Raw genomic sequence first — 21,891 nt, forward strand, 5'->3', positions numbered from 1 at the left:
TTTTTCTCAGTTAAGTTTCTTTTAAGTTCCTTTTAATGGTGGGTTCATTCCTCGTCACTTAATTTGATCTCTGGGTTTTCTAGGGTTTCGTTGCTAAGCCGGAGACGTTGCCAGATGGTTCTGTGAATTTGATGATCTGGCATTGTACCATCCCTGGGAAGTCTGGAGTAAGCTCTGTCTTTTCTTCGGTTTTTTGAGAGAAATTGATAGAAATGGAAGAATTTATGGAACGATAACCTATTTTATAGCCCTCCTCTATTTAGTGAATAGAGGTGGCATTAGCGGACCGATTGACATGGCATGTATTCTTGCGTGTTGGTACTGATCATGATCCTTTGTATTCTATCTGTGATTTTTGTGTCCAAGGGCAGATGCTTTCTTTAAATTTTTTATTTTTCTTGACCCGCAACCTAATCTATTGTTTGTTTGTGTAATAAATCATGTGGAATTCTTTTCATGCTTAACCTTGTTTCTATCGATAGTGATTGAACTATGAGGCTACTCTAAAGCTTGATCATCAAATTTCCTTCTCCCTGAACCGTCTCAGGGGAAATTCAATGTTAGCAGTTGCCTAAGGAGCGTGTTTTTTTTTTTTTTGTTGGAATTGACCTTAGTGAATTTTTTTTTTAATAATCCCTCATGTATGGAGTAGTTTTCGTATTGTTGAAGCAAGGGAAAATTGTGGAAGATTAAATGAAGTTGAAGTAAGGGAGTGTAGAGATTTTTTTAATGTTGTCCTATTGATGGCATAGTTTCCAAATAATCATGCCATATGATTCAATCCTAGATGAGACAATTCATGGGCCGGCTTGTTCCATAAATAATTGAAATTAACTGTCCTTTATAATGCTGAGATTTCAACTTCTGGTGAATGGAGGGTTTGCTTTGCATTTGTTATAGACAAGTGTTAAAGGTTCTACGGATGCATGATATTTTTTCCCCAGTTGAGGTAGTTCTACCTGTTATTTTGTCTCTTTGTGAGAGGAATACCTATTCTTCTCCAGGGTGTTAAGCAACAAGTCAATCCCAAGCATTTGTTCCAAATAATGCTGAGTTGTTGACTATTTTAAGAGTTGGAATCACATATCTCAATGAAGACCACAATAAGCAATGACATATAACTATTGTTTAGTGCCTAGTGGGTGTATTCCTTGAATGCAGTGCTTAGTACCCTATAGCCTCACCTTACATTCATAAACACTGACGATAGCCTAAACAAGGTTGGGACTGGTTTATTCCAAGTTGGGGGAACGACTTGGTAACCTAGATTAGGCAATTCTCATGATGCCATAGTTTGGGGACTGACTTGCTTCTATTTTAATCAAATAGGAAACTTTCAACATTTTGGTGGTGGAGATAATTTCTTTTAAATTGTTATTCATGTTGGTAATCAGGTATTTTTCTGGCTGATGTAGTTCTATCAAAACTTGATTTAAGCTAAGTGAAGTGATAAGGTGGTTTATCAAAATTCAAAATAATGCTTTAGGGTTTGTGTGCAGTAGTGAATATATGTTAATCTCATTGAGCATGTTGAGAGTTTGTTGACCCAAAAGCTTCTATAGTTAACTACTTTGGGTTGAATTCCATTTGTATCAAGATTATGATTTCCAAATTTCAAAGTGCTTCATTGAAATTCTTGTGGTTTTCACTCTCTACTTTGAATCACAATTGTCTGCTATGGCCATGGTTATTAATGTAGCTCTAACTAGGAGAAGGATCCTATTAGAGGCCAAGCAATAGGATCTCAAAGGGGGCTGCTGGTTCGAATGGGCAGAATTAGGGTTTTAGGTCAATTTCTAGGGTTAGGCTTATGAGAATGGAGCTAAATCTTATTTGGTTTTAATAGGCAGGTTTTAGGGAGTCTAATAAGTTAGGTTTGATTAGGTTTAGATAAGGATTTGAAATTTCAGAAATTAGGGTTAGGGTTTCAGGTTTTGGGTTTTAGAATTTAGGCTGAAACTAGGGTTTGGGATGGGAATTTGGGGCAGGGCTTCTGGTCGAGTGCTAGGGGCAATGAGAAGGGTGCTCGGTTGTAATATGGTGTAATTCTGATGGCTGAATTGGGCTATACAGAATTTAGGGATTTTTTTGGGTTTTACAGAAACAAGGTAAATTAGGGTTGGAGTGGGAGGATGTGATGTAGCCTAGGTGAAATAAATCTCACTTAGGACCAGGTTCTGTTTTAGGGTTGGCCGAATGGGCAGTTTAGGGTAACTAGGGCAAAATTAGGGTTAGGAATGGGAGATTGAGTTAGGGTTTTATTGGGTAATGGTCTGCAGAATTTTAGGAGTCTATTAGAATAGGTTTTAATGAGGTTTGAATAAGAAATAGAAATTCAGAAATATTAGGGTTAGGGTTTTGGGTTTTCAGATTTAGGATCTAAGCTGAAACTAGGGTTTAGGAGCAGATTTAGGGCCTGGGCTTTAGGTCGAGTTTTCCTAGCAGGGGGGGGTGGTTCGGCTGGACTTTGGTGGGGTTTTGATGGCTGGTTAGGTCTAGGCAGATCTTAGGGTTTCTGGGTTTTTATGTTGAGGGAGGGATTTAGGGTTTGTAGTGGATAGGTGAGGCTGCAACTGAGATCGAGTGGGAGGGTTACTGTGATGGACCTGTGGTTAGGTTTTGAGTGTAATCTGATGAGGGAATAGGGCTGTGATGAATGTAGATGAAGCTAGGGTTTGGGGAAGTCGATTAGGTTAGATGGAAGTAAGAAGAAGAGATGATAAAGTTGCAGGAACTTGTAACTCTTCTTGGAATTGCAGAATTTCAGCAGCAGCAACCTTGAAGAACTTGAAGGAAGAAGAAGACGAACCTCCCGATCTGCAAGATGCAAGGAGTCGCCGGATTACTCCAGCCCTAGCCCTTGATATTACTCACAAGGGGTCTTGATATGACACACAAGACAGAGAGAAGAAGCAGCAGATCATGGCGGCAGAGCAAGAAGAAACAAAATTTCAAACATAATAGGTGGGGAGCCTCCCACGATTCTACTATTTATAATAATAAAGGGGGCCTAAAGGCCTTACAAATAATCAATCTAAAGCAATCCTAATCAGATTAGGAGTTGGGATTCCTAATCTAAATACTAATTATAAAACATAGAATAGACTTATACTCTAAATAGGAGTATAAGTGTAAACAACTAAAACAAATAAAATAAAATACTAATCCCTCTAAAATCGTGAAGGGGAACTAAGAAGATAAACCATGAAAAAGACTGTTTTAACCTAGGCTAAAAGAACAAACAAATAAAAAGGCTCCAACGAAAAATCAAAGAACAGCCAAATTAATCATGGTTTCGGCTTCTGCATCAGGATGGGGGTGCAAGTTTGATCAAGTGGAGGGGGGGATGTAGTATGGAGGCTGTGGTTTGAATTTGAAATAATTCTGATGGTCAAATATGGCTGGGCAGCAAGATCTAGGGTTTAATGGAATTCAAACACAAAAATAAAGGGGGACCAATTGGGGGAGGGAGTAGATGATTGGAAGAAGAAATTAATGAACAAGTTGCAGCAGAAATTCACTGGCAGCAGCTTGGTCAGAAGTGGAGGATAGAACCACCTTTGAATTGGCATCCTTCCAGCCGTCACGGCGCAAGGAGTCACAGGAGATCCACCTACCCTTCTTCCTTGATAGAACCACAAGGCAACACTCACAAGGAGCAGCAGCAGCAGCAAATTCTGTTTTTTTTTTTTTTTTTAAATATTCAACAGTGGGGAGCCTCCCACGATGTAGCTTTATTTATAATAATAGGCCAAAGGCCAAATCCTATTACAAACTAAATTCCTCCTTCCTAAATCGTGGAAGGTAATGACTACAAATCAAAAGTTAATAATTTAAAACAATGAAATGACCTAATTGTCCCTAACAACTTAAAATAAAAGACTTAAATAAAATCACTTAAATTGAACCAATGGTTCAACCGGTTCAACTCAATAAAACACTAAATCATGAAAAATAAACTAAGTATATAACCTACTAACTGTAAACCTAAATTATGGCTCCAATCTAAACCCTAAATTCAGGGCTATTTCTTCTTTTTCTTCTTCATTTGGATGTGGGCACTTGGTGCTGCATCACTTAATCAAGTTTTCACTCTCTACTTTGAATTGCCATTGTCTGATATGGCAATCCTTACCCAATGTTTTGTAATATACTAGTATATTTTCCTTTTTAAGTGAACATTAGGGAAATTTATTTGATGTTACAGATCCTTATGTGCTGTACTATAATTAAAAAATCAAGCAATAGAAAAAAAGAAATGTTTCTTGTTATTAGTGATCACGAAAAGGAAATAGTATTGTGCGCTGTACCATAGTTGTATAGTTGAGTGAAAATCGTTAGGTAAGGAAATCTTAGTGTGAGAAGATGCTTATAAAACTGTAAGCATTAATTGGTTAAGAAAATACTCAGAAAGTGATATAGGATGAATCTTGAACAAACCCCAAACCAAATATAAGCAGATTTGAGACTCAGAAAATGGACTCATTGATGATTAACCTCCTACAATTTCACAGCCAACCGATAAGTGGATAACTGTAAGCAGGGTTTCAGTGGCATGGCCTGAACCCATAACATGCTAGGTGTGTTTTTTTTATGTCTGAATGCTTTTTTCCCCCCACCAATCCTAGTCAATCTTTTTGCCAATTTAAGTAACATTTTAGAAAACGTAATTTTTTATTGAATTTTCAAAACTATAAACAATCAAAAATCTGAGGAATACGGTACATCCATGAAGTGTGATGAAAGTGAGTTTATCTCAAGAAGCATATACTTGTTTGCTTCTCACTGCAAGTGCAAGGAGCATACATCCTGATTGCATCTGTTTGTATTCGAGATTCTGAGGAGGGATTATTTTCAACTTTGTCACCCTTAGTCACTGGATTATGCATCCAATGCCTTTAAAATTGTTGATCCCCTATTGTGTAAATATTTTTCAGATATGATACTCTGTCCTTTTATTTATCTAAGAATTTGAGATTGTAACTAGGATTTTGGTAGGGATAGTGAGGATTGCGAATTTCTTCAAGAAAAACCCGTAGGCCCCGTTTGTTTAGAGGGGTCTTAGGTGGGGTGGGAAAATGCTGATGTGGCACTTCAAAATCCCACCCCTTTGCCCTTTGTTATCCAAAGTCCCACCAAATTGGTGGGACTTTGGTTACTGTTCATGGGAAAAGTAACTTTACTTCAACTTTACCTCAATATTTCCACTTAAACAAAACTCCACCAACATGTGGGTCCCATCTTCCCAACAATCCCACCCCACCTTCCTCTCTAAACAAACGGGTCCATAATTTAAGTTATTTTCTGAGGTCATTTTACATTATTAGTTCAATGACAATCCATAGTTTGAGTCCTTGAGAATCCTTTTAAATCTTTTAATCAGATTATATCTCCACAGTGAGTTAGAGCCTCATAAACTGATTTGTACACCCAAATTCCTGATACTGAAAGCTTATATCCTCCTTTTTTTCCCAATTCCGTTACATTAAGGCCCCATTTGGTTCAACATAAAATCGATGGAAGTAATTTTTTATTTTATTATAGAGATAGTTCCTTAGGAATACACACAAGGATGAATAGTTCTTTAACGAGGGGCCAAATTTTTATTTTGGGCTGATGTTCTCTGTGCCGCAGCGCAGCCTGCCCCCTGGCACATGGGCTGGGTATTCAGGGGGCAGGGTGGTCATTTCGCCCACCCCCTGCTCCCCCAGTACAGAGAACATTTGGCCTTTTTATTTTATATTATGCTGAAACAAACAGAATCGAAGATACGAATTCAACCTTACTTTATAACATAGCTTATCCCAATCCTAATCCAGTGTTCAAACTCTAATTCTTTCTTTTTTGTACTTAAATAAAAAATAATTTATTTACTTGTGTTTTTAATGACCTGACTAATTAATTGTGGAATTGACTTTCTCTATGATTGTACACAACTTAAAACTTATTTTCCATGATCTGTACCATACTCCTCATTTCATTGGAAACCTTTGTCCACAAACCAGATGCATTGGAGCTGGCCTCCCTCCCCCCCTCCCCCCTCGCCCCACACACAAGTTAACCTTAAGCTTTTGGATTCATTTGCTTAACTAATGGGAGATATGAAACTGCCATATATTTCCTATATTACAATATTATAACTAATGTATGAGTTATACCATATGGTTATCAAAAGAAAATAATTAGCATATAGAAATATCAGCACTAATCATTAAGTGTAAAACAATGTCACGGATGCACAGAAAAAAAACCCATCAGTCTCTAGGTCAACAGCTCTATGCATAGTATATACTTCATGTTGCTGGAACTGTATTGTGTTTTCATGATATTTGCTACTGGATGTGATTGGCATTCAAAATTTAGAGGCGAATTTAGGAATTTTCTTCTCTGTGGACTTCAAATTTGAATAACCAGAAGTCTCCTGATCATAGTGAATATTCCAATTGTAGTATATAGGTCACCATAATAGCAGGATGGCTTCCTTCAAATGCAGAAGGTTGGGGCATATGAAGCTGACCTGGACCTGGCATTCTATCAACATGGCTATTTTTTTTTTTTGAGTACCACTGGTTACATGTCAGCTTACTGTATGAATCATGAGTTCTAAAACCTGTTAGTGAAGAAGAATGCTGATATATATGGGTACTCTAGATTGGATGGAGGACGGGTGATTTTAGGGAAAGAACCATGTTGGAGCTTGATTATTGAAAGGAATGCTGGCTTCTTCCCATTCATCAAATTTGGATTAATCTGGCAGGTGAATGGAAAATTCAGTTTGAAATATGAGAGTCTGTACCATGCTTTTCTGGCCTTTTGGTATGTTTAATGTGTTGCAATTACACCAGCTCCCTAACTAAAGTTTGTTGTTGATTAAAAAGGGCTTACCCAGTGCACGAGGCTCCCGGCACTGCAGGGTCTGGGGAGGGTCATAATGTACGCAGCCTTACCTGCTTCACTTGATTAAAGTTTGTTGCTGATTACATCAACACATTAACAAACAATCCACGCTATGAAACCAGCATTTTCATTTTACTTCAATTTTTATCAATGTGTTGGTGGGGATATTTGAGTAAAAATCTGAGCAAGCATTGCTTTATGTCGAAATTTTTTGTTTTTGGACTGGGTTCACTTTAGAAGGTATAAAATTGATGAAAAGGTAAAAGATACCTTCAATTGGATAATATGTTTTAGTGCACATGGTGTCCCAAATGTTTACCGATAATCTTCAGTTTTGGCTCCAATGTGTTACTGTGTAAGAAGTTTAGAACAATAATGGCCTCAATTTCAAATTGTTTGGAAAAGGAGCTTTATGGTGGGTATAGAAGTGGAGGATGGGTTTCCACTTGTCATGAAAATCTTATAAGCACCAACTCATGCATGTGTACCCGAACAATGTCATTATGATTATGATGGTGATGGTGATGGTGATCATGCACTACTTCTTGATGTTATTTTTAATTATCAAGCTTTACTATGGAATAATGGATATGAATTTGATCTTTTGAGGACCTTAAAAATGGACTCTTATTTATAACCTCTGAATATTTACAGGTTTAAATAGTTTGTAGAAGATCCATCATCTACCATTTACTAAAATTGAATGCCTTTGGGTGATAATGGCTTCTACTCCATTTTCTGATGCTTTCTGAGTGGTGTAATGAACTGATCGCATGTTACATCTGAACACATAAGATTCTTGAGGCTATTAGTTTCTCTTTATCAGTTTTGGTTGGAAATGATTGAGCCATCTTTCAAACAAAGGACAGGGTGAATATTGGCCGACTTTGTGAAGGCATAATATTATTTCCTTTCTTATATGATCAATGAACACAACTATTGTGGACCATTATTAGATAAGTAGTGACTGTAGGTGATGAATCTTGTCAAATGACTCAAATCTAGGATCCTCATCATGTTGGTTTGCCAAGACAAGAGGTATTGATAGTGGCTTGTCATAGTCTGGCAGGTTTACTGGTGTAGGGGCAGCTTTTTTACTGGCAGCACTTTGAGAAATTCCATGGTATGAACTTATGTATTACAATTCAAATAAAAGTTTGCTCCCATTAGGATTTTCTATGACTGGAGATCCTTGATCTGAAGTTTTTCTGTTCTTGGTTAGCTTTGGTTTTTCTCTTCAAAAAACTTATATGAACAGTAGGGCAATAGGGCATGATCACTTTTGGTCAGTTTTGGATTTTGTCTTCAAGGAAATTTATATGAAATAGATAGGGACTGGGAAAGTCTTGGCGCAATGGTTTAGTTGCGGCTTCGAAACTTGGAACAGCCTCTCCTGCGAAGCAGAGGGGGTAAGGCTGTGTACATTTGTGATGCAGATAAATCGCCTAGAGGACTTATTTTATTGTAAATAAACTTTTGGGTTGGATTATGTAGGTGTTGGGCCTTTGATCCCATTGATTTTCTTTGTAATTGGCCACTTTAATGGGCCTAAAATATGGGTAGAAAGTAGGAAAACGGGATTTACTTCGTTAGTTTAGTTAAAGCCCTGTTTTGAGTCTGTTTCTTTCATTATTTTAGTTACCTGGTTTGTTTATGTTACCTTATTAGTTAAGGATTGGTTTAGGTCATTCGTTTTTAGTATTTTGAGTCTTCTATATAAGTTTGTAAGGAGCTACAGCCTTGTACACGAAGAAGAAGAAGAAGAAGAACAACAACAACAACAACAAGAAGAAGCTGTCCAAGTAGTATTAGTTAGTTGCTTAGTAGTAGTTTCCCATACTCTACTTCCATCTATCAAAACTTATCGCAACCTTCATTGGAAGACTCCCCAACATCAACTTGACCTAATCCTACCATCAAACCCTAGACCCCACTAAATCCTAACCCTAATTTGACCAAAATCACCAATTTTGACCTACCCAAACTACTGTTCAGATCAGATCCTGGTTATTTGGCTCCTAGTTTGACTATTCAAACCTATGACTACATTATTGAGTCTTTCCTTTTATTCTGTGAGACTTAGATGGCTGTGAGATGCGGTGCTATATGGTGAGATGCCATTGGTGAGAGGCCGTGGGTGAGAGACCTGAGTCTGAGAGAGACTACCCTCTCTTCTTCTTCCTTTCTTCAATTTCTTGGTTTTTTATTTTATTGTTCTGAAATTTCCTGCAAATCTCAGAACCGATGGAAGTATTTACTGTTTCTGGACCTGAACTTTGTGATCCTCTTGTGGACTGGGTATCACTTGTGACGGGTCTACATTAATTTGCCCCTCCCAGACCTTGCAGTAGTGGGAGCCTTGTGCCCTAGGTTTCTCTTCTAGGTAGGGCAACAGGGCATGCTGGTGGAGATGCAGTTGTCCTGGCAGTTTTCTCAACTTCTTGTTGCATGAGCATTTCTTGCTCCTTTTTTTTCAGGGGGTGGTATATGCAAAGCCGTATGTACAGGGCTTTAGAACAGTATTTAGGGAACATTTTCTACTTGGAACCTCTTATAAATTCTGTCACTATCTTGTGTCTATAAGATGAAACATAATGAAATTAAAAGGAATGGTGATGCAGATAAATTACAAAAGTGAGTTATTTTAGTGGAAATAATTCTTGGGTTGGGTTACACATGTGTTGGGCCTTGGTCCAAGGGGCTTTTGTTAGAATGGGTCTAAGGTATGGGTAGGAGTTAGGAATATGGTATTTATTAGTTTTTCTTTTAAATTCTGTTAATTTATATTATCTAGGTTGGATTAGGTTAGATATTAGAATTTCAGTCTATCATTATTCCAAGTGGCAGAATTCTAATGGAATATATTACTCCCTATGGCTGGTCAATGGGGTGTTTAATCTCATTAAACTATTGTTTTTATTGTTTTCTTTTGGATAAAGGTTATTTATAAATAGCCCTTGTGCTATCCTACTTTGGTTTTGTAAGCACTATAAATACATGTAAAGGCCTACCTCCCCGTCGATTTGAGCAATACATCACTTCAGTTTTTTCTGTGATTTTCTTCTGTGGACTCCATAGATGCTTTAGTGGAATCTTATGTGAGCTTGGTGGATGCCAAGTGAGTGGCTCTGGTGGATTCCTGGACTATCTATCCTTTTGTTTTACCTTTTCTCTTCCATCAGGTCGGATTTAAACTTTTTGTTCCATGCGAAACCTTGTTTTCACTTATTTTCTGTGTCTAAAATACATTAGTTTGTCATAGTGCTCTCTGAAATTCTGTTCTCAGATCTGAAATTTTCTGGTTGATTAGAACTGTTATAGATCTGCTACTATTCCTAGTAGCTCTAGGACTCCACTAGATCTCCCTATTCGATTATCAGATTTTGCTTAAATTCTTCAGGCTGAATCTGCTATTAGACTGGTGCACTTGATTAGAAGTTCGGTCTTTAATGAGAACTCTGTCCAAGTTATAAAGATTAAAGTATCTTTCTAATCTGGTTTATTACTTTATTATGCGATCATTGTTCTGTAATAGTTTCTGCTAGAATATTCTCGTCTGGAAACAGGTTTACATTAAGTGGGTAGTGGTTTTTCTTACATTTGAATGAAGGAAAAGCAGGGGAACAACAAATTTCTTGCACATGCTGATTTTACTTTCCTAATAATGATGTTGCAACAACAAATTTCTTACACCTGCTCTCTTCTAGTGCAGACTGACTGGGATGGTGGTTACTTCCCAATTACTCTTCACTTCAGTGAGGACTACCCTAGCAAGCCACCCAAGTGCAAGTTCCCACAAGGTTTCTTCCACCCTAATGTTTACCCTTCAGGAACTGTGTGTTTATCGATTCTCAACGAGGATAGTGTAAGTACTCAAAAACTGTTGTTGGACATTCCTGCTGCTTTAATGTGTATGATAGGATTTGGTTGATCTGCCATTACTAGAAAGTGCTTTTATTATGTCTAGGGTTGGAGACCAGCCATCACGGTGAAGCAAATTCTTGTTGGCATACAGGATTTGCTTGACCAGCCAAACCCTGCTGATCCTGCCCAGACAGATGGATATCACCTCTTCATCCAGGTATTCAGCCACCTGAGAATTTTATTTTATTTGTGTGTTTTTATAATTATTTGTATCATGGATGCCCATTATTCTACTACTGATCATTGAGATCCTCATTTGCAGGAGCCAACAGAGTACAAGAGAAGGGTTAGACAGCAGGCTAAGCAATACCCACCTCTTGTCTAATGCCATACCTGTCCTGTTTTTCTTGAAATCATTGCTGCATTTGCCAATTGCTCATTGGTGCATTTGCCAATTGCTCATATGTGTAGACTGCATGGTAGATGCTTGTCTGGTATGGAAGAACTTTTGTTGGTAATGAATGCTCTTAATATGACAGTGTATCAACTCGAATACCAGTAGTACTTAATTGATGTTTATTTCAGTGGTAGGGACACTGTATGCCTTGTTATCATATTTAATGCTTTGGCTATTTCTTATAAGATTGTTTCTTGTTTTCCCCATATTGAACAAAGAATGAGAAAACTAATATTTCTCAATGGAAAGCTTGAAATTGTCATATAGTACACACCCGACAGCTGGGTTCTGGAAGGTTTTGTGATAATTACCACTCTTTGTGACTTCTGGGTAGCTGTTCACAGATAAGCATTTTAGATGGTTGCGTAGCTGTTTACTGTATATTGAGGATGTTAATATTGTGTTTTTGTAGTATCTTCCAAACTGGGCAGTCTTCTTTCTGGTGTTTGAGACTCGCACCTTGGGAGATTGCTTTCACTTGTGTTAGGTAACCCACAGCTTTCTAGTCTTAACTTTATTCGAAATTAAGGTACCTATATGGTGCTTCCTTGTGATGCCAAGTGACTGACTTGTATATAAAAAGAGGGAGAGGGTTTTCCATGATGCCAGTGTGAGGAAGAATCTATATGCCACACCAATGAAAGTGCAGAGAATGGTAGCATCCACATGGGTCGGAAGACTCAGAACAGTAGTGTGTCAGTGTGGGTTCTACATCTCATCATGTCAGAGCTGTATGCTGGAATCTGCACTCTGGTGTCTTGCACTTAATTTTCCCATAAATTGATTATATGTTGAGTTTTTTCTTGTCTTACTCATTCCACTCCTGTAAATGATTTTATGTTCGAGTTTTTAGATGTAGAAATGTTATTCTCTTCAAAGAAATGACTGAAGGGTTACAATTTCTGCAGAAGTCCCGAACAATGGTCATGTAAATTTAATGCAATCCTGTTTCTGTGATATTGCCTGTAGTTCTTGATTTCTTTCTATGATGGATCATAAGAAGATAAAAGATTTTTCATTCCCTCACTCAGAAGGGTAGGATTTTAATTTGATTTTGACCGTTTTTTAGGAATATCCCCCTTGTTGGGGCTCCTCTATCAAAAGTTCAATGCTTGAATGAGATATATAGCTTCTTTCCAATGTGTAATTGCTATTACATCAGATTCATTAAGAAGTTGAAGAGAACAACTAGAGAGACTGTTGCTTACGAGATAGGGAGGATTAATTGCTTAGTTCAATTAAGTAATTCAACTGATTTGTTACTCGGGTTTTCTAAAATTTTTAATGAAATATCTCTCCGTTTGGTTGGAAGGGGAATTAAAGGAAGGGAAACTCTTAAAATCTAAAAGAGAAACTTTTGTAGTCATTATCCCATGTGATTATACAAATTATTTAAATTTTTTATCATATTTAGTAATGATACATTTTATATGTAATATTTATTTTACATTTTAAACCAAAGGAAATTGGATGGAAAGTAAAGTGGATTTTAATAACTAAATATGGAATGATTTGGAATTAGTGATATTGTCACATGGGATATTAATTGCAAAAATTTATTTTTTAAGTTTGAAAATTTCATTTCTTTTCCCTTTAATTCTCCTTGCAACCAAACGGAGCCTAAATTTTGGTAAGAAAAAGACTTTAGAGATATTCGGCCCAGGGTGACTCCATTTTCTAATTCCAAAATAGGCACTATTCAAATATCTGCTATTTTTTATGGATTTTTTGGGGTAAAAAAAAAAAGTAAAGCATTTGAGAATCAATCTAGATTCTACACTTCCGGCCGTGGATTCAACCTCAGCTCCTCAATCAAAGCTGTCAAGTCAGCATAAGAAGAACCTCCTTCAAAAGCCTTTCTCGCCATCTCTTTGAGCTCCGTTGCTCGACTCCGCAACTGCTCTGCTTCTTCTCCACTAATCATCAACTGCTGCACAGCCTTCTTTATGTCTTCTCTCTTCACTACTCCCTTTTCCCCTACAACTTCTTGAAAGTAGTGAGCCCCTACACTCACTCCTGCCTTCAGCACTTGGGTCACTAGCTTCTCATTGTGGAATTGGTCTGCAAATATCGGCCAAGTGATCATGGCCACACCTGCACTCACGCTTTCCATCGTCGAATTCCATCCACAATGGGTCACAAACCCTCCCACGGCTGGATGGTCGAGGATCATAACTTGAGGAGCCCAATCCCTTATTATCAGACCCCTCCCTTCAATCCTCTCTTCAAACCCATCTAGCATTCTGCTCCTCTGCTCTGCCTCCTCACCCTTCAACCTTAAAACCCAAATGAATGGTTGCCCAGAATCCTCAAGCCCCATAGCAATCTCAAGCAGTTGTTCGGCAGTGAAAGGTACCATGCTCCCGAAGCACACATAAATTACTGAATTGGGTTTCCTTGAATCAAGCCAACTCAGGCACGAGTGCCTCTGTTCTTTATCTGTAATGTCTCTGTTTCTGAGTGAAACAGGGCCAATGTGCCATGCCTTCCTTCCCATGATTTTCTTGTAATGATCCGCATAACCAGGCTCCAATTCATAGAAGCTATTCACTAGTACTCCATAGCTCCTTCCCTCTAATTCATCAACACGTTTAAAATACTTGCCCAGCTCGCTTGGTATTTTCTGCAGGTCAGGGAGATTTGACCTCATCAGCTCTATCTGATCAGGAAGACCTGGAAGCACAAATCTATCAGTCTCAGATTTAATATTCTCATGTGGGTTATAGCGTCTCAAGCTGTCTGAGACACAGAGAGAGAAGAAACTAGTTCCATGAAAAATGAGATTGGGTATCCCAAACTTGGCAGCGACATCAGTAACCCAAGGGAAGAACATGTCTGCAACTACAAATTCGGGGAGATATTGTTGAAGAAGATTCTCAAAGGGTTGTTGGAGCAAGTCTAAAGCTGTGAAGAATTTGGGGGCGACATCAAAAAAATTATGACTGGAGCTTACGTTCTCACAGCCTTGTGGTAAGCCAGCCTCTTCTGAAGGAAATTGGATGAGCTGAACAGAGATGTCAAGACCCAATTGTTTATCACCATCGATGGTGTGGGAGAAGAGGCGTGCGTTGAGGGGAGTGGTGACTATGGTTACCTTAACACCACGGCTAGAGAATAGCCTTGCCATGGCTATGGCTGGGATCAAATGGCCCTGAGCCATTAGTGGGAAGAAGAAAGCATGAAGTTGATATCCTTCTTTAGAACCCACCATTGAGACAGACTCGGTGTTGTAGTTGCAAATGGTTATTACCTACTATGAAGAAGGCTTCAATCGGATCTCATATATGTATTAGTGTAGGTACATAGGGGATCAACACGGGGGCGGCTAAGAGTTTAATGCTACTGCATGCAAGCCCATGAATCTGACCCTCGTAAAAGGCAAAAGAAGAACACTTTTGAATACCTCTGGGCTCAGGTACCTGTAAAGTGTAAACCCGTGCTCCAATCCCAGCCCATGGCATTCTTGCCTCGTAATAAATAAATTGCCTAATATAGTTAGTTGGTGGGCTGGGGCTGGGATCGAACCACACCTGTCTAGTTGACAGCAAAATTTTATCCAAATAAATTTATTATATTTTTTTTGAAAGTTTGGAATTGATACTATAAATCTCTCTCTTTAAGCATGGTCATCGTTTCTTAGTTGTTTTTAAGACTATGTTTGGATGTCAAGAGAAGAAAAGAAAAAGAAAAATTTGAATTTGAGGGTCATCATCTTTACTGTTAAAACAAACACTAATGGAACACAAACATAAATAAAAACAGAGTAAGATGACATAGAGATTTAAAGTGGTTCACACACCAATACGATATTACGATGTGCCATGTCCACGGGCGAAGCTGAATATGTTTTATTATTTAATGGAAAAAAGTTACAATGAAGATCTCTCAAGAACAGCCAAAACAGTGATGCTTCTCTCTTCTCAAACCCTAACACGAACCCCCCCCCCCCCCCCCCCCCCAAAAAAAAAAAAAGCTCGATCTCTTCTTATTTGCTTACCCAACAAGACACGGAAATATGGTAAAACTCCTCCAAGATGGGTCAGGTCAAACTGTACCGTGGGGCAAATCCCTCCGCTACCATCATAGACCTTACAAAAAAAATCTCATTTGAGTCGCCACCAAAAATATCGGAGTGGGTACAAAAATTTAAGACACACAACATCTACTCATAGACTTGACCACAAATGACCTGTTGTTAGGGGTAATTGTTGATCTTGTCAACACTCCACTTATCTCAAGGCCATGATCTTATCCTTTTGTTATCTTATTTCCAAAATCCCTAAGTTGGTTTCTACTCTGCCTGCTACAACCTGCATTAGGATATGAACTGGTTGTTCAAGATCAGTTGTCTAGCTATCAGCTTGATAGCAATCCTGCTTAGCTGTTGAGGCACTTTTGAATAATGTAAACCTTAATTCAAAAAGAAGTGACATTACTTTTTTATTCATGCCTTCCCCGCTAGCCATCAGAGAGAAGACGAATAGTAAAGCTACAAAAGAATGTGTTGGATTTAAGTGTTCATCAAATTCAATTTAAACAATCTTAAAGAAGTTTGTTTATTTGAAGATTGGAACTGGGGAAGATATTAGATTCTGGAGTGATCCTTGGATTCCTCATTTGGAAGGGTTCCAGTTGTCTTCTATTGCTCCTCGCAACTGGGATACATAACATCAGAGTTAGTGAGTTTAAACCTTCGCCGCTGCATAATTTCTTGGGGTCACCCGCCTGAGGCTCACTAGGGCCCAGAAGCTCCCAGTTGGTGCGTGGTGCAGGGGTCATGTACGAGCCCAGGGGGATTTAGTCGGCCTAAAAGTCGGATACCCCTCCTATCTCCCAAAAAAAAAAAAAAAAAGAGTTAGTGAGTTTATCCTTTGGAATGAGTGGAATTTACCTTACTGTGATTTTCCCAAGAGAGTTTGGGCTGGTGGGCGTTGGTTCTCCTCACTGAGTATCTGGTGGGTACGTAATTCTCTTTTGCACCTTTGGATTCATCACAATCAGGTTTTATTCCAACCTATGAAACCTGATCCTCGTAGAGTCTTCAAGAATGTTAATCGGTGGGGATGTCTTTGTGTTGTTGGTATTGATTCTCATAACCCTCCATCCTTAAACATGGGAAAATTGTCTATGAATTTTGTTGATGACCCATCTTAAGAATCCCCAGTGTTACATGTAGCAGGTACAACGTGCGTCGAAATCGATTTTGTTCCACCCTTGCAGGGTGGTTCCGACGCAAGACTTATCGAAGGTTGATATCCCTGTCTTAGCGACTCAGTTGATGTGTGTGGAGTTGACAGCAACATGATACCACATCTGTCTGGAGTGCGGGGGGAATGCACAATTTTAAATAAAGGAAGGGAGGCACCACCTAAGTTGTGAAGGGCCTTGAACCCTGAAGAGATAGCTCAAATCCTGATTAAAGGATAGGGCTATGATTGATTCCATATGATCTAGGTAGAAAATAGGTAAGAGGTTAGGTTACGGAGGTGGGAAGGTTTTACGCACCCCACCCCGCTCGGAAGAGCCGGTCCTTCGTGTTAGATGCTAGGGTTCAGAGATTCTCACAATATAGAGTCTCATATAACAATATGCAGGGTTAAACAATGATTAGAAGCCATGCATCATAAGGGATTAAATATGCAAATCAGCATAAAGTGATAAAATTATCAAAATGCCCCTGGAGGGCATAAATGCATAAAATGCAAATAAAGTCATGTTTGAACATCACCATTGATTAAAACATGACTAAATAAATTAACATCGTATACGCGAGATATTTAAAATATAAAAAAAGCAAACCAATATAATCTAAAATGACAATAATTAGCAAAATGTCTCTAGAGGGCATAAAGGCATAAAAGAGCTGAGAAGTCATATTTAAACATCACCACTGATCTAAATATGACTAAATACATTAATAACATGTCTGTGAGACATTACAAACATCTGAATTGCAATCCAGCATGAAATGATCATATTACCAAAATGTCCCTAAAAGTCATAAAAGCATAAAATACATATAAAGTCATGTTTAAACATCACCATTGATCGAAACATGACTAAATACATCATAATATATATGTGAGGTATTCCAAATACTTACAATGCAATCCAGCATGAAATGATGATAATTACCAAAATACCCCTAAGGGCAAAAGTGATATTTTATGTGAATAAACCCATATTTAAACATCACCACTGATATTAAATATGACTAAATCCATTAATCACATGTTAGTGAGGTATTCCAAATACCTAAAGTGCAGTCCAACATAAAATGACAATAATTACACAAACACCCTTAGAAGCAGAATTGATATTTTATGTGCATGAAACCATATTTAAACATCATCATTGATCTTAAACATGACTAAGCAAATTAATAACATGTATGTGAGGTCTTCCAAATACCAAAAGTGCAGTCCAACATGAAATGATAATATTTACCAAAATGCCCCTGAAGGGCATAAAGGCATCAAATGCATGAATAGTCATATTTAAACATTACCACTGACCTTAAACATGGATAAATACATTAATAACATATATGTGAGGTATTCCAAATACCTGAAGTGCAATCCAGCATAAGATGACAATAATTACACAAACTACTCCTGAGGGCAAAATTGATATTTTATGTGAATAAAACCATATTCAAATATCACCACTAATATTAAACATGACCAAACACATTAATAACGTGTATATGAGGTATTCCAAATACCTAAAGTGCAATCCAATATAAAGTAACAATATTTACCAAAATGCCTTTGGAAGCAGAATTGATATTTTATGTGCATAAAACCTAGTCAAACACCTCCATTAATATGTACAATAAAGAGGCTGTTTTAATGGCCTATATTATGCTAAATTAAAATAGAGTTGGTAAGTGAAAATACCTGGATACAACTTTTTCACAAGGCTTGAAAAGGGAAGAACTTCTGTGTTGAAATTTCAACGGCGCTTCCGCTCTATCAAATGAGATTCGTTGATAAAATTCAAGCAGAACCCCGATTTATCAAAAGAACTTTTGTTGACGAAATTTGAGCAGAACCTCAGCGTATCAGAAGAACTTCATCGAAAATCGAACAGAACCTCTGCGTATCAGAAGAACTTTGTCGACAATCAAACAGAACCTCCGCTCAGGTGGAAGAGATAAGACTTCTTCTCTCTCACTTGAAGGGCTATACCTCCCACAAAATAGAATTTGGTAATATTCCCGTTATTTGTGGATTCAAGACTTCGAGGGACTTTCCACATAATAACGGGACATCAGGGGACAAAAGCTTGTTGGCAAAATAAAAAACTTTGAAAAATGAAAGGCAAAAGGGGGAAAGCAAGATTCTAATCAAGGATTCAGAATTTTCTCCACGTTTTTGAAGTTCAGATTTAACCAGTGGGGACCCTATTTCTAGGAAAAAGAAACAGCGGTTTTTTAGACATTTTAGGACATGAATGGCATTAAAATAAGAATACATTTGGGGATCAATCTAGATTCTACACTCTAGGCCGTGGATGCAACCTCATCTCCTCAATCAAAGCTGTCAAGTCAGCATAAGAAGATCCTCCTTCTTCAAAAACCGTTCTCGCCATCTCTTTGAGCTCCCTAGCTCGACTCCTCAACTGTTCTGCTTCTTCTCCACCAACCATCAACTGCTGCACAACCTTCTTTATGTCTTCTCTCTTCACTACTCTCTTTTCCCCTACAACTTCTTGATAGTCTTGAGCCCCTACACTCACTCCTACCTTCAGCACTTGGGTCACTAGCTTCTCATTGTGGAATTGCTCTGCAAACATCGGCCAAGTGATCTTGGCCACACCTGCACTCACACTTTCCATAGTCGAATTCCATCCACAATGGGTCATAAATCCTCCCACGGCTGGATGATCAAGGATCAGAACTTGAGGAGCCCAATCCCTTATTATCAGACCTCTCCCTTCAATCCTCTCTTCAAAACCATCTGGCATTCTGCTCCTCTGCTCAGCCTCCTCACCCTTCAACCTTAAAACCCAAATGAATGGTTGCCCAGAAGCCTCAAGCCCCATAGCAATCTCAAGCAGCTGTTGGGCAGTGAAAGGTGCCATACTTCCAAAGCACACATAAAGCACTGAATTGGGTTTCTTTGAATCAAGCCAACTCAGGCACCCGTGCCTCTGTTCTTTATCTGTAATATCTCTGTTTCTGAGTGAAACAGGGCCAATGTGCCATGCCTTCCTTCCCATGATTTTCCTGTAATGATCCACATAACCAGGCTCCAATTCATAGAAGCTATTCACCAAGACTCCGTAGCTCCTTCCCTCTGATTCCCCAACGCGTTCAAACAACTTTCCCAGCTCGCTTGGTATTTTCTGGAGGTCAGGCAGCTGTGACCTCATCAGCTCTATCTGATCAGGAAGACCCGGCAACACAAATCTTTCAGTCTCAGACTTAATATTCCCATGTGGATTATAGCGAATCAAGCTGTCTGAGACACAGAGAGAGAAGAAACCAGTTCCATGAAAAATGAGTCTGGGTATCCCAAACTTGGCAGCAACATCTGTAACCCAGGGGAAGAACATGTCTGCAACTACAAAATCAGGGAGATGTTCTTGAAGAAGATTCTCAAAGGGTTGTTGAAGCAAGTCAAGAGCTTTGAAGAATTTGGGGGCAACATCAGAAAAATTATGAATGGAGCTTGCGTTCTCACAGCCTTGTGGTAAGCCAGCCTCTTCTGAAGGAAATTGGATGAGCTGAAAAGAGATGTCAAGACCCAATTGTTTATCACCATCGATGGTGTGGGAGAAGAGGCGTGCGTTGAGGGGAGTGGTGATTATGGTTACCTTAAAACCACGGCTAGAGAATAGCCTTGCCATGGCTATGGCTGGGATCAAATGGCCATGAGCCATTAGTGGGAAGAAGAAAGCATGAAGTTGATATGCTTCTTTAGAACCCACCATTGACACAGACTCGGTGTTGTACTTGCAAATGGCAATTACTTACTATGAAGGCTTCAATCGGATCTCACAGTGGCGGCTAGGAATTTAATGCTGCATACAAGTCAATGAGAGTGTGAGAAGGCACAAGATACCCCACAGGCCACAGTGTGACCATCATAAAGGTGGAAGAAGAAAACTTGAATACTTACAAACCAGTGGTCCAATCCCAGCCCACCATGTGTAAGGTGGTATTCATACCTATTAATAAATAAATTGCCTAATATAGTTGATGGGTTGAGACTGAACAACACTGTTGGTGGGGCCACGGCCTCTAAAGTCCAGCCCATTTATGTGCTGGCTTTGTCTTGTTGGGTTGGGCTTATTAGAAGCTGAATTGTCAAACTCAATAGGGTATTGTCGGTGGAATTTTTTTTGGGTAGAAAAAGAAGAAATACTATTATGATTATGTGTAATACACTAGGGTCTCTTTGGTATCATTTTTCATTTTTATTTTGTTCTATTTACAAAAAATTATTATTAAAATTCATTTTAATCAAAAATGAAAATCTGTTGCTAACTAGTAAACACAATAGATTGTAGAATGAAAAATAAGTTTGATAATTACCTATGTCTAAATAATTTTTATGACATTTTTGAACAAATGGGCTCAAATTAGACTTTTTTTTTTAGAGAAATTGGTCCAAAGCCCATATATTTTAGTGGTAGGTGAAGAAATTCTCCCATAACCCATCTTCTTTCCCAAATCAACTCTAATATAAATCTCCTGAAATACAACATCAATTTGTGCCGATTCAAATGGAAGAGGGAAAAGAAGAGATGTAGGCTGGCTTTTTTTAGGAGAAGGCAAACAAAAATATTGAAGAAAAAAAAGGGCAGGGAGTAGTTATAATTGCATTCCAAGACATTCTCAAGACTGATTGACTATCTTAAAATATTGAATAACATTGGTCTAACAATGACCACCACCCAAACCAGATCACCAATCATAACTGATCTTAACATAGAAAGACAACCCAATGGAGTACAAATGAAACGGAATCCAAATACAGAGACTCACCTGTAACTGTGGGGCCATTGCTGGGAAGAGAAAGGAGACACCGAACCCGAACTACTACTCTCTTTCTGACTTTCCTCCTCTGTCTCTCCATCGTTGCTACTGCTAATGTTGTAAGGGTATTTATGTAATATCCCTTCATATGTTTTAATATAATCTTATTTGTATTAAAGCTTAGGCTGTGAGGGGCAATCTAGTAATTAGTCCATCTGACCTAAACCCTAGTTTTCCTATAAATACTAGTTGGAGGCAGTAGCCTGGGTATTCCAAAGTTGATACTCAGGATGTAATGCTTTAAACAACCTTGTGCTTAAACCCTAAACCCTAACAAATGTTACCACTGCAGTCTTCCCCTATCTCTTCATCCATACAGTTCTCCATGAAAAACTCTGAATCTTTCTCCTTCACCATCTCTGCAAATAACACCACTGAGCCACCCAAGAACTTGCAAAAACCAAAAGCCAAAAAAAAAAAAAAAAAAGCCCTAAAATGTTCAAAATTTATATAGGTCGTTTTGATTGGACTTCTCGAATTCTCTCCGATAGGGAAACAACATGGGAGCATGATTTAAAAACCTTCTAAATACAAAAAAATTGATTGAATGCGAGATCATCCATTGGTAGAGTTATTGTTTTTTTACAATAAATTTTGAAATTTTAAATTTAGTTTATAGTTTTGGAAG

General features: G+C 38.3%; 3 protein-coding genes across 6 annotated transcripts in view; 1 reads left to right on the forward strand and 2 right to left on the reverse strand.

The window, feature by feature from the left end:
• The window catches only part of LOC122662646 (SUMO-conjugating enzyme SCE1), a 29,151-nt gene extending 17,730 nt beyond the window's left edge, over positions 1–11,421 (forward strand). For 2 of the 4 annotated variants that reach the window (XM_043858343.1, XM_043858342.1), the window contains exons 2-5: positions 84–167; positions 10,610–10,762; positions 10,865–10,978; positions 11,084–11,421. In XM_043858343.1, coding sequence (XP_043714278.1) covers positions 84–167; positions 10,610–10,762; positions 10,865–10,978; positions 11,084–11,146 — 414 coding nt within the window. In that variant the 3' untranslated portion in view covers positions 11,147–11,421. The remainder of the gene's footprint in view (positions 1–83; positions 168–10,609; positions 10,763–10,864; positions 10,979–11,083) is intronic. The other 2 variants (XM_043858344.1, XM_043858345.1) reach the window with 2 other exon arrangements.
• Positions 11,422–12,980: 1,559 nt separating this feature from the next.
• On the reverse strand, positions 12,981–14,429 carry LOC122662237 (scopoletin glucosyltransferase-like). The gene has a single exon (XM_043857819.1). The coding sequence runs from the start codon at positions 14,427–14,429 to the stop codon at positions 12,993–12,995; it is 1,437 nt and encodes a 478-aa protein (XP_043713754.1). The 3' UTR covers positions 12,981–12,992.
• Positions 14,430–18,703: 4,274 nt separating this feature from the next.
• LOC122662143 (scopoletin glucosyltransferase-like) lies at positions 18,704–20,155 on the reverse strand. Its single transcript, XM_043857707.1, has one exon. The coding sequence runs from the start codon at positions 20,153–20,155 to the stop codon at positions 18,716–18,718; it is 1,440 nt and encodes a 479-aa protein (XP_043713642.1). The 3' UTR covers positions 18,704–18,715.
• Between the last annotated feature and the right edge of the window lie 1,736 nt (positions 20,156–21,891).

This window comes from Telopea speciosissima, chromosome 5 (genome assembly GCF_018873765.1).
Source record: "Telopea speciosissima isolate NSW1024214 ecotype Mountain lineage chromosome 5, Tspe_v1, whole genome shotgun sequence".
NCBI lineage: Eukaryota > Viridiplantae > Streptophyta > Magnoliopsida > Proteales > Proteaceae > Telopea > Telopea speciosissima.

Coding starts and splice junctions, on each gene's coding strand:
- LOC122662143 (XM_043857707.1), bottom strand. CDS start 20,155: ATGGTGGGTTCTAAAGAAGCATATCAACTTCATGCTTTCTTCTTCCCA.
- LOC122662237 (XM_043857819.1), bottom strand. CDS start 14,429: ATGGTGGGTTCTAAAGAAGGATATCAACTTCATGCTTTCTTCTTCCCA.